Below are 17,967 nucleotides of genomic sequence, written 5' to 3'. Positions count from 1 at the left end.
TTTTTTTAAACAGCTTTTTTCTGAAATAAAGTCACTCATTCATTAATTCAAGCATAGATTATTTTTTACCACACATTTTCCTTTCCAGACTCTGTAAACTGTCAGCTTAGTCATTTCCAACTGGAGCCAGATCAACCTGAAAAAACTCACGCGGAAAGAAAAGACAATTAGAAGAGTTTTATTATTTTAGTCTTTGGTGCTCAGACCTGAGCAGGAAACATTAGCGCAGAATCTGCTTTGATATGCATAAAAAGGAGTAAATAATAAGGATGTTTCCCTCGAGGTCTGAAAAAAAAATGTTAGAACTTTAAATGTACAGTTATATGTTTTTATTACTGGTTTCATATATATTTTTTTCTATTTTTCAAGGCTGCACTTTTAAAAAAGATTAAATTGTCCAAAGAGCTGTTCCAAACAAAATTTATTTTTGTTTTACACTAGTGTAAACAAAATGACAAATAAATCTGTCTAAGTCTAAGTCTAAACTGGTGTTGGAGCGGAGCGGATGAAGTTGGTCAGTCTGTAGACTGCTGAGCTGGTGAGACGGTCTGCTTGAGCTTTATGGAGAGATCCAGTGGAGTGAGTTGATACTAGAGCTTCACTCAGAGAGCTGGAAGATGGAAGTCCAGCTTGGATAACACAGGTTGAAAGAACCTGACCATGATGAGCAAGCATGAAGCGACAGTAGAGAGGAAAAACTCCCCTTTGGGAAGAAACCTCTGGCAGAACTTGGCTCAACATGGCGGCCTTCTGCCGGACCGGTTGAGATGAGAGAGGGAACGCAGTAAGAGTCCGGGAGGAAGGACACTGATGAAGTTTAGCTACGATGCTGCAGGTGACAGAGCGCTATCGCCGCCTCCTGACTGAGATATCGATTGGGGTCCTTTTAAGATGAACTCTGGATGCTGATTGGCCCGTGACGGAGGCGAATAGTAATCGTTTCTTCAGTTGAACTTCCACCTAGGCTCCATTTCTTGCAATGGGCGTTAATGACTCTCTACTGGACAACCGCCACTTTCCTATGATGCCCAGAACAAAACATTACATTTTTCATCATAATAAATTCAATTAATCGTTTGGTTTTCTGTTAACACTGTATTTCTGAATCCCAATTAGCTGTGAGCTAATTAATAATCAATAATAACTTATTTCTCTCCGCTGTCTCCGCTGAATGAAGTTGCTTTCTCCATGCAGCGCTTCACAGCTTCTCTCACGCTTTTAATTGTCACATGATCCACGCTGCAGCGGCTCAGAAAGGTGTCTGGGTGGTTAAAGCTGCTTTTATTGCTTAGTTTGACATTAACCCTCTGATCTGCATTGCTGTTGATGATAAGTATCTGTGCATATTTGTACTATGATCAGGATTGTATGAAAGTCCCCTGACACAATGCAACTTGTTAAGGAAGTGAAAAATAGGAAGAAGCTCAGCAGGTGAATTAATGTTTGTTTGTGGATGATACTTTAAAAAAAAAGCGAACAAAGCTTTGCTCTGAAATATACCCTCAATGCAGAACGGGAGGTTTTATCTCCAGGTCCGTTTCCTAAATTCGACATGTTCATTCTCAGATAACTTTCTTTTTTCTTCTAAATAAAGATCTTGAGCTAACATGAAAGAGTATAAAGCCATGGCAACGAGAGACTTGTTGCACTTTCTGATGTGACAAGGGGTGCATTTTCTCACTTCTTCAACTGTTTCAGGAAGTGGGGCAGAGCAACCAAAATCAGGAAACTAAGTGTTGCTATTTATATGACTGAGCAAAGGGCCAGAGCTGGTGATCGCTGGTTTAGTGTCAGCTGACGAGTGAAGGAGCCTCAGTGAAGCTGAGACGGCCTAAAGCGGAGCTTATCAGGGGAAATGGTGGCGTTTTGGGGATGATTTTGAGCAAAGATCATGGAAGGACTCATATCCAGCACCGAGTCAGGTGAGTCTGACACATACTGGAAGACTTTTCCATCAGCTTTAATATGCTTTTAAACATCTCCTCACACTTCCTGCTCATTTTTCCCTCAGTAAGAACAATAATTTACTTGCTCGGTCTCATTTTTGTGTGTGAAATGTTTACTTAATTTGCTGAGTTGGATTTTGTCAGCCGTTCATTGAGAATTAACATCTTAGCTGAAAATAGAGGAACCAAACGTGTCTGCATCCTGTGTGGTTAAATGCATGTGGCAGTTAATTAAGACTCTTTCCCTCACACACACATGCAGACACGCAGACATGAGTGGATTCAGTAATACCCTCTCACTAACAGATGCCAGCTCCCACCGCCTCTGGTGAAGGTGAGCTCTCCTGTTTGGTTTCAGTAAGCAGAGGTGAAGTTGGCCCGATTAGAGGCTGTAATGAGTCAAACAGAATTACTCAGAGCAGTGTTGACACACTACAGTGTTTGCTCAACTCCCAGTTGGCTCGACGTCAACATTTCAAACAGTTCATACATTCGACCCTCACCCACAGTCACCTTGACATTCAGCAGCTGGAATGCTGTGGGCCGTTTTTTCCACAACCTGCTGCAGGAAATAATGTCCCCAGTGTCTGTCTGGTCATCGATGTTTTTTTCCCTTTAGGTTTCACCAACTGATGCACAATTTTTTCCTTTCGCTTCACTGCATATCAATCACACTGTTATACATTCATGTTTTGCAGCAGCATCTGAGTCTTCCTCTGCGTTTGAGCTGCTGATTCTCCACACCGAGGAGGCCCAGGAGTGGGCTGCGTACTTGCAGCAGATCTTGAATTCCTCCAAACAGTTCCAGAAAAACTCGGTTCTGCTCTACGCCGTGAGCTCAGCCGACCAGCTCCATGGATATAACTTCAAGGATTTCCAGTGCTTCAAGTGCATAGTGGTGATCCTGACAGGATTGTTCCTGGACATTCTCTGTGACCAGGAGCTGCATGAAGCGCTCCAGAGACTCCTTTATCCTCCACACAAAGTGGTGGCGCTGCTCTGCGGCGTTTCAGAGGACAGCTTGTCTGCAGGGTGCTTTGCAGACTGGCAAAGCTGGAGAAAACTGCATGCTGATGATGAGCCCGCCATTTATGTTTCTACCGTGTTGGAATCCATTGCTGACAGTATGTGGACAGTTAATCATTAACCACACCTAACAATTTAAGCTTTTGGCATCAAATCTTGAATATTCTTGTAAAAAAAAAATTGAACTTAACCCTTTAAAGCCCGATCCAAGAATAAAACAAAACAGAAAATTACTTTTTTTTTTTGGTTTGAAGTCCTTATTTGGCCTTTCAACAAAATACGTAAAAGAAAAAACAAAAATAAATGTTTGATATTAATAATTTATTACTATTACTATTAATTTATTACGATAAGTCAAGATTATTTTTTGCGTAGTCTTCTGCCCTCTTTTATCAGGTATATCTGATTGTGTAAAATGGGATTTTGAGCAAAGTTTTTACCATTAAATTATGCAAAAGGTGTCAGACGCAAAACATTTCATAAACCGTATGTATCAAATATGATACATTTGGCATTATAGGGTTAATTTTGTTAATATTTGGGAAAAAAGTTTGATTACAACCAAATGTACAGTTTCCTCTTCATATAAGATAAAAGGTTAAAACCAGCATTTTTTCTATTGAATGAATAGGAAGAACTGAGTTTGATTGAAGGACCCTGAGATTTTAAGCCTATAAAGGCTAAAATATAAAACGATTGTATGAAAATATCCATTTTTGTTTGGTCAAACTAGTCTTTACTAAACATCCTGACAAAGAAATAGATAAATTTGTTTTTACAAATTTCCAAAAAAATCCATCAATTGTTTTAAATTTGGCAATTTAATGCAATTTATTATGCATTTTCTGCTCAAAAATGTGTTTTTTCAATAATAAAATTATCACTCTATCTAACGTGGTACCTTTTATGTTATTAGAAATCTTAAAATGAGGAGGATGCTCAGAGCGAGGTATCGTGTTAATCGGATGAAATCAATTCGAGGATCATTTTTATCTTGTTTTTTTTACTTCAAGGCAGACGAGCGGAAGTCATATTGCAGAACGAAACTCCTGCAGCAGAGTTGAACGTCACAGAAGCTTCTCCTGTCTGCTCTGAAAATCCCACGGTGGCTGAAAGTGAAGAGGAGGCCCCGGAGGAGCAGACTGAAACGTTCCTAAAGGAGGAAGAGCAAGAGAGCAGGGAGAATTCAACAAGTGAAACCGTCAGCTCAGAGACACAGCTCACATGTCTGTGTGTTCAGCCCAACAGAGTCCGGTGTGGGGTAAGGTTGAAGCAAACATGCAGCTGCAAAGTTTACATGAACATGGAGAGGTTGGATAAAGATGAGGCAGACATGCAGTCATTTGCTGAGATATTCAATTCAAATGTTAAATATTTGTCCTTTTTTTATTCTTCAGGATCAAGAGACGCTTTATATAATTTTTAAAAGCAGAATTGTTTCTGGTTCTGATCTGGAAGTAGAGTTCTCAACTGAAGACTCAGATTCTTCTAAAAGGGTTCTGGCCTCTTTGGAGAATGAATACACCATAAGTGTCCCTGCACCAGGCGAGTTTCTGCACGAAGAGCTTTTACTGCTCAGTGCCATGCTTTTAAAATTCATCACTAATCTGTTTTTGATTGTTCTGCATAGAAATGCCTGCTGGAGTGACTTTGCTCACTTTGCACGCTGATGGCTCAGATGTCAGCCTGAGCTCGGTCACATATTACACCAGCATGGGAGAAGTTAGTCGTTATCTTACAGAGGTTGCCGATCCTGTGAACTTTATCTGCCAGGTAAAGCATATCAGATCATTCTTTTCTTTGCTTTTATTTATTTTTCTGCTCTTTTAGGTTTGTTTATAACTAAGATTTCCTTCCAGGCCTTTGATTGGACCTGCAATTCAACTGAATCAGTGGATACTTTACTGACAGACTCATTAAAATCCAAAATGCCAGCATCCGGGCTGCAGCTTTTTGGAGTCAAACAGATCGAAGAAGAAAACATGTCAGCGTGTGAGTGTAGCTTTCTGATTTCTTGGTTGTTGTTTTTTTTTTTTTGGTGATTCCCAATTTTTGCAGATATTCGTGCTACAGAGGAGAAGTAGGAATGTGAGAAAAAATTGTTGCACAATCAGCTTGTTTTTCTGTACCCATTTTTGCACACACATCTCCCGCTCTGCCATCAAGCAGAAGTTTGTTCGAACAAGACGTTGTTCAAACTTCATTACTCCTTTATAGGGCAAGCTAGCGTTTTCGATCACTTGCATACCCCTTACAAATGGAGTCCCCCCCGCCCCTTAGTGAGGTCTAGAAGCACAAGATCTATATCAAGCGGTAGAGCAAAGATACTGCTTCACGGCTGCACATCTTTTTTTAGCATTTCACCAATTAGATAAGCCCTTGAATGACATATTACCTACTGTACAAGTTAAGAAAAAGAAAGTAAAAAGCTAATTGAAAAGTTAAAAAGTTAATAAGCCTAGTTAATAATTTTATTTAGGTTTATAAACTGAAAAATGTGTCAGTATCAGCATTAATTCCTTTAAGGTTATGCTTCACTCTCAGAGTGTTTTTCATGAATCTCTTATAGAAGCATTTGTTATTTTTCTTAATATATTCGGGCAAGTTGGCATTTCTTGTTACATTGACATAAATTTTCGCCATCAAATATCCATATTTTTTTAATGTTACAAAGGTAATAAGGTCTTTTCCTGGATTCCAAACTACAAAAAATGGAAATCTATATGAGTCATTTTTGCTTGAGGAGATAAGTGAGACATCTTGCAAATAGAAAAAGACAATTTACATTTAAAATGAGAAAAAAAACAATTGCTTTGTCTTATTTCAAGTGAATGTTATCTAATTATCTCATTTTAAGAGTGGAAATGCTCATTTCATTGGCAAATCTTCTTATTTACCTACTAAAGTTAAGGGTAAATACACTTATTTTAATAAATTTTGTACTTATTTCTAGATGGTTTTTGCAGTGTAATAACACTGTTGGCTTGAAATATAGATTTTCATAGTAATTCACTGAAGTGTTAATGCATTGGTTGCTGTTTCATCTGCAATAACGCAGCAGGACCAGAAGTGATAGAAGCTTTACAGATTACACCTTTCAAAACTTTAACAGGGGGCTATTTACTGGAAGCATTGCATTGCATACATGATATGGAACTTTTAATGATGGAGACTATAAAAGAAGATAAAGAGTTTCTCTCATATAACTTAGTCCTTCCGATAAGAACAAAATGACTGACTGAGATAACACTGTAAAACACACACTGTGCAGAGCCGTCCTTGACTCTCCCCCAGTTACTGTACTTTGAGTTAATAGACGGGAACAGTATTAGGTTTCTATCATAGAGCGCCGACTGTGAACTTCCTCCTCGGCCCCACCGTAGCAGCAGACAGGATCGAACACGCCTAAACCTTCATTCCTACATGAAATGACTAAAAGTACCAAGAGTATTTTAAATTCATTTTGGATAGATTTTAGATTAGAGAAAATATTTTGAAAACTGTGTGACCCAAAAGAAGAAGATTGATCTTCATCTTGGTGATATCCAACCAGAGTTTCTCAAATATTGGTCTTTGAAAGTCCAAAGCTGTTTTCTCTCATCTTTCTAAACCTTTATGAGCAGAATTTGATATAAATTTGTGCATAATTCATCATTTAGGCATAAAAATTGTTCTGATGTAGTGAAGCATCATTACCTCTATTTTTGTGACAGATCTGTTTTTGATAAAACTCTGAGAATAGAGCTGATGTGAAGTTTCTTGTTTGGACACTTTTAGAACATGCAAACTCTTCTGCTCATGCTTTCTGTTTGACGTTAACTTGGCCGTTTTAGGATTTAACAGGGCCGGGCGACGTGGCCTAAAAATCTCATCTCTGACTTTTTATTCCTACCGAATCCAATCAGTTTCCTAATAAGTTTTATTCTATTTAATAATGTTAAAACTCTTTACACTACAGTATTTTATTGTTTATCTTTTAACTCTTCTCTATTATGCTATTCTTATACATTTTTCTAATGTCTACATTTGTGTGATTATTTTTTCTATAATTTTTTGCTGCTGTAAACACCAGAAATTCCCCATTGTGGGACAATAAAGGGATTTTCTATTCTCTTCTGTTCAATTCTATTCTATTCTATTATTTTCTATTCTGACAAAAAGAGAAAAATTATACACCTTACTTTCAAAAATTAGGTTTTATTTCAATCTTCTCCTGTGGGAGGTGAGCTTAATTTAAAGGGTAATGAAATCAAGCTTTAAAAACTGCTTTTATGATTAAAAATAAATAAATAAATAAATAAATATATATATAAAAAAAATAATAATTATTATAATAATAAAAAAAAAAGGAAAAAAGAAAAACTGTTTTTAATAAAATTATATTTGACAACAAATAATGAAAATATAACATGAACCTGTTCAATTACCGTACGAGTAAACTATAGCAACAGAAAGTAATGAACTGATGTCAGCCTGTTCTATGGAAGTCCAAAGAGCCCATAAAGTGAAAAAGAATCAATATTTACACTGGAAAAACGATCTAGAAATAAGTAAACAATTCGTAAATTAAGTGTATTTACCCTTAATTTAAGTAGGTAAAGGAGGTAGTTTGCCAATGGAATGAGCATTTTTACTCTTAAAATAAGATAATTTGATAACTTGCACGTGAAATAAGACAATCCAATTGAGTTTTCTTATTCTAAATGTAAATTGTCTTGTTTAGTTGGCAACATTTCTCGTTTACCTCCTCAATTCAAGAAGAAATGCACTTATCCTAAGAAAAAAATTACTTATCTAGATATCAATTTTTTCCAGTGTATTAAGAAAACATTTGATTGATTGATTAAAATTAACAAAGATAGAAAGGTGTTTGATTGTTTTTGGGTTTTTTTCAGATCAACGCGATGAAGAGCTTCCCACTTTGCTCCACTTTTCTGCTAAATACGGTTTGAAGAAGCTCACCAGTATTCTGCTTCGCTGCCCTGGGGCTCTGCAGGCCTACAGCGTGATGAACAAACATGGAGACTACCCAAACAAACTAGCAGAGAAGAGCGGCTTCCAAGATCTCAGACAATTCATGGATGAATTCGTTGTAAGTTCTCCGAAGGGAACATTATAGATTTAACATTATAGATTGGAATACGTTTGTAAAACCTTCTTTCTGGACTCCCTCAGGAGACAGCAGACATGCTCCAGTCTCACATAATAGAAACCTTAGATGAAGACGTAGAGATATACGAGCCCATGACGAATTCTTCTCGAGATATGATGATTAAGTTATCTGTTTGCTCTGAGGATATTTATGAGTCGATGCTCGACATCGACCCAAATTGTGCAGAAGACTTATGTAAGTTTAGATCTCTGCTCTGATTCCAAAGATAAACCCTTCAGACGGCTACTGATGGAACTGACCTTAAATGTTTGTTGCAGATGAGGTGATGACTGCCGTTGATGAGAATCCTGAAGAGGCCATGCTCAGGAAGTTTTTCGAAGGTACATCCAGCTATTAACCTGAGATTGGTCATCCTGAATCATCAAACATGCGGCTGAACGTTTCTGATTTAACAGCTAAACCTCAAGCTGCTGAGGAGCCAGTCAACCATCACAGGACGGAGGACCATGAACCCAACGAACGCAACAACTTTGATGAAATCGAGGAGGAGGAGGATCCGTACAACATCTGTCGGCAGGATATTTATGATACGGTGGACATAGTCAGCACTTATACTCCAGCAGTGGTGAACCGCCCCCCGGCCCCCATCCCTAGACCACAGGCTGAGCGTGAACCTGAAAGACCTGAAAGACCTGCCACCTACATCTCCAAAGGTCTGTGTTTTAAGGTTTTCTTTGTTCAATATTTTAAAGCAGTTTGTTGCTCTTAAAAAAACTACTACTTAACTTTAATGTATATTCTTTACAGTATTTTCAGATCGAAGGACATCCCATGAAAATACCATGGAGAGTGAATATCCTGCAGGTAAAAAATAATTAAACTTTGAAACCTTTGCGTTTTAGAGAGCATCTAGCTGTAATAATCTTCTCTAATCACTTTACTGAGCTGTTTTATTCAATTCAAGGTCCTGATTGATCCCCTATTATTCAAAATGCGCACTTATCTTTTGCCTGCTTGATTTTTAGATTTGAGAAAAAAAAATTTACCCATGAGTCTAGAAAGTTTGCTGAATCTTTGTTGAAAACATGAGAAAAACACAAATATTTAATAAAGACGGAGCTAATTTAACTAAAGTTAATCCCCTTGCAAAAAAAAGTGTTGGTAAAATAATTTAAATACTCTAACCCCATTTTTTAACTCGCTAAACTTAGGTTTCAAGGTATTTGTTAATGTATTTAATAATTACGATTAAATCTGTTCAGGATCTGGACTTTTACTGCACTGGAAAAACAATCAAGAAATAAGTAAAAATGTCTTAAATTAAGTGTATTTACCGTTAATTTGAGCAGGTAAATGAAATGATTTGCCAAGAGAATGAGTATTTTTACTCTTTAAATAAGATATTTAGATAAAATGCACTTGAAATAAGACATTACAGTTGTGTTTTCTTATTTTGAATGTCAATTGTCTTGTCCCATTGGCAAAATATCTCTTTTACCTTTTCAATTCAAGAACAAATAGGCTTATTTCAAGAAAAAATGACTCATCTAGATTTTGATTTTTTCCAGTGTGCCACACTTAAATTTTTTTTATCTTTTGGCCTTTTAGTACATTAATTGATCTCACATTGGAGAAATTTACCTCTTCATTTAACCCATCCCCTTGGGGAGCAGTAGGCTGCCATCGTGCGGCGCTAAAGAAGTAATCGGGGGTTAAGGGTCTTGCACAGAGACGGCAGTCTGTGGGAGTGGAGCTCGAACTCAGAACATCAGAGTCCGAGCTCTTACCGCTAGGCCACCACTCCCCATAAATCATAAGCTTTTTCCGCTGTGCTTGGGATCATTGCTCTGCTGATTTCAGCATTTAATAGCTGTCATTTTCAGTTTTGTAGGCTATTTTTTGTTTGTTCATTTTGTTACTCTGTTTGGTCAGCTTTCTTGAGTTTTAATATAAAAACACTGAGGCCTGTAGATGGAGCTTTTATGGGTTTGGTGCTTCTTCATTGTTGTTTGGCTCAACGTTCCTTTGAGAAACAGTCATAACACTGCAAAAATGATCTAGAAAAAAGTAAAAATTTCTTAAATCAAGTGGATTTACCCTTAATTTGAGTAGGTAAATACGATGATTTGCCAATGAAATTAGTATCTTTACACTTAAAATAAGATCATTAGATAATATGAACTTGAAATAAGACAATGCAATTGTTTTTTTCTTATTTTAAATGTAAATTGTCTTGTTCCATTGGCAAAGTGTTTCAATTTCTCCCTCAATTGGAGAAAAAATGCACTTATTTTAAGAAAAAAATACTTAGATTTCCATTTTTTGCAGTGAAGATGCTGCTGCAGCATAGAAATAATAATCATATCACTGTTATTATGGTGTTGGCCTAAAAATGACAGCATGTAATCCATGATGTTTCCACAAAAAAGACTAATAAATGTCTATATTTAAAGGAACTGTATTTATTCAGTCCTTTCCAACCCTGTTTACAATATAAAAAATGCATTTGATTAAAGCTTTCTATAATGTTTATAAAGCAGTGTTATTATTTCATGCTTTTTAGCAGAATTAATAAAAAGACCACAATATATTTGTTATATTCAACTTTTTTTGGGGCAACAGTCATACATCCTAGTAGAATTTAACAGACAAGTAATGATAATTAATGAAGCACTGCCCTGCTTAGTTTCTCTCTTTGCTTCAGACACAAACAAAACTTATTCTGCCTTATCAACCATACATCTCTCAACCTTTTGTTGTGTTTCTGCTTGTAAGAAATGTAAGCTTGGTCCACCAACCCCAGAAACCATCACTCTGAGCCCACAACCAGCTCTGTGGTTGTTGGCAAGTCTGTAATTCAATTTCACCTAAAAATAAAACCATTGAACTTTTAATTTTGGCCAAACTTTGCCATAAAGATAGAGGATGATCTATACACCTGCTGGTCCTGAACCCGTCTCCTTTCATTTTAAACTTTGAATCTTAGCTTGATTGATTCACAGCTATGGGGTTTCATTAGTATTAATTGAATTACAATTAATCAAATTATTATTATTACCAAAGAGACTATGGAAAATTGGATAACAGATTTTTGACTCCGTTCCACATGCTTGTGAAGACTCTCAGTCATCCAGATCATGTTTTTTTAAAACTTTTTTAGAATAAATCCGTTCCACATTAGCTTACTCTAAAAAATTCTAAGCCATTGACAATTTATTAGAGAAAAATAGAAATATAACTGCCTCATGAAGTATCTATGATTAGATAATTCATGAAGTATTAAGTATTTCATTTTGGTTTTGCTTGCTAAGCCTGAAATCAACTAAATAGAACCTGTCTGACAACACGAAGTAGGCTTAAAAATTGAATTTAGAAACCGAAAGCAAGTCACTGACAACAGATGAAAGCATGTAACAAAATCCTTTTCTAAGACTCTGGGATTCCAGCAAATATCCATGAAAACAGAACGCAGAACATAATTAATTTCAATTCAGTTTATTTCTATCTCAAGTCATTTAAAAAAAAAAAATCAATCAGATTGCTTGCACAGTGTTGTTAACTCAGCAATCCCTAAAGCTAGTAATTCATGCAGCAACAGTGGAGTGGAAAAAGAAAGCACAAGCAGTTAGTTACAATGAAAGCGGAGCCCATTGTTATCTCCAAGAGAGAAACAGGACTAAGCAGTAAAAAAACAGGCCCTAATCTATCATCTATAACTGAAGGTTTTGAAGGCAGTAGCACAGCTGATATTTCTCTCCAGGATGGAGACTCAAGCAAACTGGAGCAGACCAGATGAAGCTAATATGATGAGAAAAAGCAGAGTGGCCTGATAAACCCGACTAAATGTGAGATTAAATGTGTAATTTAGTCTGGCCCCGATGAATGACACATCGGAAGATTGTTGAAAAGAACAACCTCTTGTTTTTCAAACCATGTCTGTGCCTATTGGCCAACACTCTGACCAATGAGCACAACTGACTGTGACGTAGTAAGCGTGACAGAAAGCTGGTGGGGGAGTGTAAACCAACAGCCTGTCGGTAAAACGGCGAATACGTCATTCTTAAAAAGGAATGAGCGTAGAGCCTCTTCCTGCTCACGCTTCAACGAAATCCCCATGTCTAATCCTTTCAAAACTGATTCAAAAGTTGAGTCAAATGAGAACTGTTCAATAATTGTTGCCATCTTCTTTGTTGTGCTTTCTCCAGCATTGCGCAGCCCTCAAAACTGCCCGCTTGCATCCAGAAATTCAAAACAAATCTCTGCGTTGTGATTGGCCCGCCAGTTCTAGGGTCTGGGGCATTTATAGAGGTTAGGCCAACTTGCAGGGAAAAAAGATTTTCGCCGCTCGCGGTTGGGGCTAGTTGACTAGGCTAAGAATGAAGCAGAAAGATGAAAAGTGGTCCCAATGTCCTCCAGCAGTCTAAGACTATAGCAGCATAACTATAGAGATAGCTCTGGATAACCTGAGCCACTCTAACTATAAGCTCCATTAGGACTTAAAGGCCCAAGTCATGTCTTAAAAGAATTGCAAACCTAAACTCAAATTACCTCAAGAACATGTTTGACTTTTAATCAGTATGTCAGAAGATGATCAGTGCATCAATGTTGTAATTGATGCAACCATTAATCCAGATCTCTGAAATGCAGCAGCAGGTCAATCTCTGAACTGATTGTTTATTTTTCACCAACAAAAAGCTAAATGAAAACTCTACATGGAGTTTACGTGTCTTCCTTGTGCATGCATGAATTTTCCCTGCCAAAGTTCCTTCAAGTATGAATGTTTTCATGCGGTAATAGCCTTTCAAGTATATTTATGTGTTGCCCTGTGACAAACTGACAATTCAAACATGGAGGAGATTAACTTATTCCTCCACCCTGTTCTGTTTTTAATTAGCTCGACCCGTGAGCGAAGCTCCATCATCTACATACGATCCCTATGGTGGAATGAAGACCCCTGGGCAGAGGCAGCTCATATCCCTACAGGAGAGGGTCAAAGTCGGGGAGATAACGGTGGATGAGGCCGTCCAGGAGTTCAAAGCTTGGCAGTTGGACCACGAGCGCAGGGCCAACTCTCTGCGCTATCAGCAGGTAAAGGATTAGCCACAAACATCCAAGTCTGATAGCAAAGAAATAGTTTCTAACAAATAACCCCTTGTTTTATTTGTCATTGAAGGATAATCTGAGGAAATTACGAGAAAGCATTACGAGAAGACACAAAGAGAGGGAAAAGTCGGTAGGAGAAAGAGGTATGATGATGCAACGTGTCGAATTCCTACACCCCGCCGATAAAATGATCTACTTATGTGTCGCAGACAACATCCTGTTTATCTCATAGTCTGATTGCTGATGTGGTATGACTCTTCTCTGCCAGAATATGAAATAACCGCTCCACTGCAGAGGAATCTGTACTGGCAGTCTAACATGACGATAGAGTGCGACGTGTATGAGCCGACACCCAGAGTGAGCGCCCCGCCCCCTCCTGCAGTTCATCCAATCAAAAGAAGCAGCTGGAAGACAGGAAGTACATCCAGCACATCTAGTGAGTCCCCAAACTCTTTATCTCATGTTTAGGTTTAAAAATGGTTAAATATTGAGACTTAGATTAGTGAGGAATTCATTTTGAAAAGAGCTTCACCTGTTTGCACCTTGTGCTGGGACGGTTTTATTGGTCTGCCATGTGATCAAGGCACTACCGCCTCAATATGACCCCCTAAGGAGGGTGGGGGGATGATTTAATCAAACTGGGGAAGACAAAACACACATAGAACCCTTATTTTCATTTATCTATAATGCACAACCCTTATTAATAGTGCGACAAGATGTGTGAAAACATAAAAAAAAAACAAAATTCAAGCCGCAATTTGAGTATAGTGAGAAAAAAACAGCACCCTCTTAGTATCGTTACCCCTCCTGTTACTGTTAACCTTTATAAAAGCGAGAGTTGAGTCCTGTCTTATCTTCTCTGTATCTCAGCTCACAGATCTCTATAACGTTTAGTTTGTGGACAGAGATTGTAATAGAAGGCAACATGTTTTAAATCATCATGTTCAAACCTGAGTGCAAACACAGCATGCCACAACCACAGCAACCATTGAAGCTTTTTACGTATTTATCCTTTGGCTGTATTTCAACCTCACCTTATAGTTGCGTAGAGGTGCAAACAACAAAAATCCGACAGACACACAAACTATTAAAATACATGCAAAAGAAAAATTATGCTAACAGCGGTGCTCCAACTACGGTGGAGTTTTCACGTACTTCAAGTGACCAGTCATCAACTCAAATGGGACCATTTCACCCTTAGTAAAGACATAAAATTCAGAGTTTAAAGAACAGACTGAAAATAAAACATATTTCACCTTTAATCCCTTCAGATGTCTTGTGGGTGGGACGTCTCTTTATATATTTGCTAAGGATTGAAGGACTCCCCCAGTGGTCTGGAGCACTTCCGCGTTAGCATCATTTATGTCTTTGGAATGTGTTTTGTGTGAGCTGCACATTTAGGTGTTTGCAGGACATTTGCATGTCACTGCTCTCTATTTTCCTTGGTATTTGTCAGCCGCAATGTTTATTTCCTTTGCACGTGTTTTGAGTGTTAGTCTATTTTTGGGGTTGTTTGCCTTTTTTGTTCTTGCAGAACTTCTGTGTTATGCATTTGCACCTTCCGCCACCATAACCTATTTATTAATACTAAAAAGCTGTGACAAAGCCATGTATTTTTAGGTTAAAGTTCCAGTTGCATTTAGCAGACGGAGTGTTCTTTTTTGTAATGGTGCAACAGAAGAGTGACTTTGCAGAAATTATCACCCTGATGAACCGACTGGCATGCAGAAAGGGTCTGATAGTATCATTTGGTGACCCTGAAATGCATTCTATTGTGTAGTTCTCCTATAGTGAGTGGTAAGATTTTTATAAGCATGGTTCTCACTATGCATGGTGATGTCGTCCCCCATACACCAACCCACCCCCCCAGCTCCCAGGTGGCATGGTGTAGGCATAGTGAGCGTTTGAAAACTGGCTTTATGCCACCTCATATTTATGCCACCAGAAACCTAAATGATTTTAAATTAAAAGTTGGATGATTAAATTCAACGAAGATTTTACAACTATTAAAAAAAGTGCCTCCGGTGGGTTTTTCTAATCGAAATAATACATTTTTGTGAGAAAACTTCCTAAACAGTATTTTTTTATGAACAGATTAGTGTCAATAAAATAAAAAATTCCAAAATGTGATTAAATCACTAAAATAAGTAGGATGAAAATAAAAATTCATGCATCTTTTGCGACTACTTAAGCATATTTAATTACTTTAGCACAATTGTTTCATTTCCTACACTAACATGAAACTGTTGTGTTAAAGTAACTAAATGTGCTTAAAATGATTCATAAAGTGTATTAATTATTTTAACTTCATTTATTTCCCCATTTTACCAGTAGTTTAAGGGTTGCAGACGTTACTTTGAGTGTGAGTTTTTAACCTTGCTCTTTTGTTGCTCTTTCAGTATCGAGTCAAGAGGAAGTGCAGTACAAGGCACTAATTTTACACGTTTATTTCACGAAATAGCTCAGAAAGCTAAAATTATGTCTACTAACCTTTTTCTTTCTTTCATGACCAATTTGTGTCATAACCTGGTCAACCAAGGAATCAAAAGTGTTTCAATTATGTTATCCTCAGTTGTGTATTTATAATAAAATATAAGAAGGGGGATGGTGGATGTATTTCCCTTTTTTTGGAGCATACATAGCCTAATTAATATAGTCTATTGACGAAAAGCAATATCCATGGTATTGTTGTTATGTCAGTAACAAGGTCTTACAATAGAACTGCAGTCAGTGTATGGACTGGCATGGCTATCACGGCCCCAACATAGTTAGGGACAAATTTTCCACTGGGATCAGCTTCATAGTCATGGTAGGACACTTCTTTCATTTTATTTATTTTGCTCACAACACCCCGAATGTTGAAAGGGCAATGTTAGGTTAAAAAATGTAGGTTCATAAAAGAGAAACTGATTCCACACAGAAGAGGGATTTTTAACGGCTTCTGCAGAAGGAGAGAGCTACGTTCAGCTACATCTACTTTCTGGTGGGTTTTCTCAGCAGAAGCCTTTTTATTAGCAGATTATAACACATGGGGTGGGTTACAAAATAGAGTGTTCTTCTGACAAGGCAATTGATCAGGTCATAGGACAAAATGCTCCTCTGATTGAATCTCAGAATAGAGTGGTCTCCTGATAACTGTGATTAGCCTTGCACAAACATCAGCAATTTTCTACCACCGTTGCATGACAGTTTGCAGTAAACAGAGTGAAGCATCTCATTTCTTCAATGTTCCATATGCAAATACATTAACTTTATAATCATCATTGAATAAACCTGACAGGCAATATTTTAATTTTATTTTTAAGGATGAATAAAGACATAGACATAGTTTGTCCTCAGTTATTACTGATATTGCTTGTTTTAGAATATGTTTTCATTAAAAACATGATGAAATAAAATTAAACTAAACACCTGCAGTTAAAGTTACATGACGATTTTTTTTTAAAGCTGCTTTTTGGTATTCATTTTGTTGAAACTTGACAGCATTCAGGAATTTAGCTTGAAATATTTTCAGATTGACAGGTCTTTACTTTAGTGTCGAGTGCAGCTCAATTTAACAACTGCAGCCATAGACTAAAACAGACATTCGTCTCGCAGGGGTCTTACAACATCATTCACCACAAGCTCTAACCTCAGAGAAACTGGAAATCACGTGTTTTCTTTCTACATGAACTTGTTTTCATTTCTTTTATCAGGCACTGAGAGCAACAGGCTCAGCACCCACAGCAACTTCAGCCTGAGCAGCGGGACGGAGCAGGAGTTTGAGGTGAGGCCAGACTCGCTGTACGCATGTGTGCGTTCAAAGCACTGAGGTAGCATCTCTCTGGAAGCTCTCGTACCATTTTGAGGTCTGAGGAGTTTAGCAGCAGCATGCTGAACAGCAGGGCATGTTTTAGGGGACGGCTCAATTTTTCAATTCCTTTAGAAGGTAGTCTGCTTCTCTTACTGACTGGGTCTTTTGTGTAAAAACTCAGAAACCTGACAGAGTTATATTTATCACACATTCTATCATCACTTTGACTGAAATATCTCACACATACTTGAAAGCTTTTGATGCACAGACCTGTAAGTGTTTGAACAGCGTTGTTCTGTTTTGTGTTTTGGGAACTTTGACATTTAAGTTTGAGGAAGTTCTGACCCCGATTGTTAATCAAAAAAAAAAAAAAAAAGTTTTGCAAAGATAAATGCTCTGCTAATTCGTGTATTTGGTTGTGCTGTGAAACTGGGACAATAGCTTTAAAGTCAAGTTTCAGTTATTTAAAGAGTTTAAAGATATGGTCCCTTCCACTCATGAAGTGAAAGTACACCCTCTTTGATTATATCGCTCTGTTCTAATCAGGGAAAAAATACAAAGCATTATTTCTAGGTTTTACAATTATTTAAATCAACTCTCAAGTCTAGAAACACAGCAGATTATTCAGTGTTATTACTGTTGTGTGATAAACGGTGGTCTGCATGTATTAAAAAAAGAAATATATATATAAAAACAACAAAAATAAGCATTAGAAATTGAAAATTGAAACAATTAGAAACTGTACAGTGAGGGCAAATTTACAACACAGTCATTAGAGCTAAGAAACGCAGATTTAAAGAGATGTGCAGCTGTGTTGGATAATTTAAGACATGAACAACTTAAGCATGTATGCATGTGCATAAAAAAGAAAAGCACGATTTACAATATTTGAAACAACTCTGCAGATAAAAGCAGGGTTGGAAAGAACATATTAAGTTTGTTTGGGTGGTTAGAAAATCCAGCTGCAGCTCAGAGGAAGGATCATT

The 17,967-nt window shown here is 37.3% G+C and overlaps 1 protein-coding gene across 2 annotated transcripts in view; it reads left to right on the top strand.

Annotated features, from left to right (window-relative positions):
* Positions 1 to 1,423: 1,423 nt before the first annotated feature.
* pik3ap1 (phosphoinositide-3-kinase adaptor protein 1) overlaps positions 1,424 to 17,967 on the top strand; it is a 28,123-nt gene continuing 11,579 nt past the window's right edge. The window contains exons 1-15 of one of the 2 annotated variants that reach the window (XM_038284053.1): positions 1,424 to 1,922; positions 2,648 to 3,070; positions 3,986 to 4,233; positions 4,370 to 4,517; positions 4,603 to 4,745; positions 4,832 to 4,964; positions 7,868 to 8,064; positions 8,148 to 8,319; positions 8,403 to 8,465; positions 8,541 to 8,798; positions 8,893 to 8,949; positions 12,980 to 13,173; positions 13,259 to 13,331; positions 13,457 to 13,624; positions 16,884 to 16,954. In XM_038284053.1, the coding sequence (XP_038139981.1) occupies positions 1,892 to 1,922; positions 2,648 to 3,070; positions 3,986 to 4,233; positions 4,370 to 4,517; positions 4,603 to 4,745; positions 4,832 to 4,964; positions 7,868 to 8,064; positions 8,148 to 8,319; positions 8,403 to 8,465; positions 8,541 to 8,798; positions 8,893 to 8,949; positions 12,980 to 13,173; positions 13,259 to 13,331; positions 13,457 to 13,624; positions 16,884 to 16,954 (2,379 nt within the window). In that variant the 5' untranslated portion in view covers positions 1,424 to 1,891. Of the gene's footprint in view, positions 1,923 to 2,644; positions 3,071 to 3,985; positions 4,234 to 4,369; positions 4,518 to 4,602; positions 4,746 to 4,831; positions 4,965 to 7,867; positions 8,065 to 8,147; positions 8,320 to 8,402; positions 8,466 to 8,540; positions 8,799 to 8,892; positions 8,950 to 12,979; positions 13,174 to 13,258; positions 13,332 to 13,456; positions 13,625 to 16,883; positions 16,955 to 17,967 lie in introns of both variants that reach the window. The other variant, XM_038284052.1, reaches the window with a different exon arrangement.

Source organism: Cyprinodon tularosa, unplaced genomic scaffold (assembly GCF_016077235.1).
Source record: "Cyprinodon tularosa strain WSP-4 unplaced genomic scaffold, ASM1607723v1 ctg199, whole genome shotgun sequence".
Taxonomy (NCBI): domain Eukaryota; kingdom Metazoa; phylum Chordata; class Actinopteri; order Cyprinodontiformes; family Cyprinodontidae; genus Cyprinodon; species Cyprinodon tularosa.
Note: the sequence above shows the minus strand (reverse complement) of the source record. Positions and strands in the feature narration are given on the sequence as shown.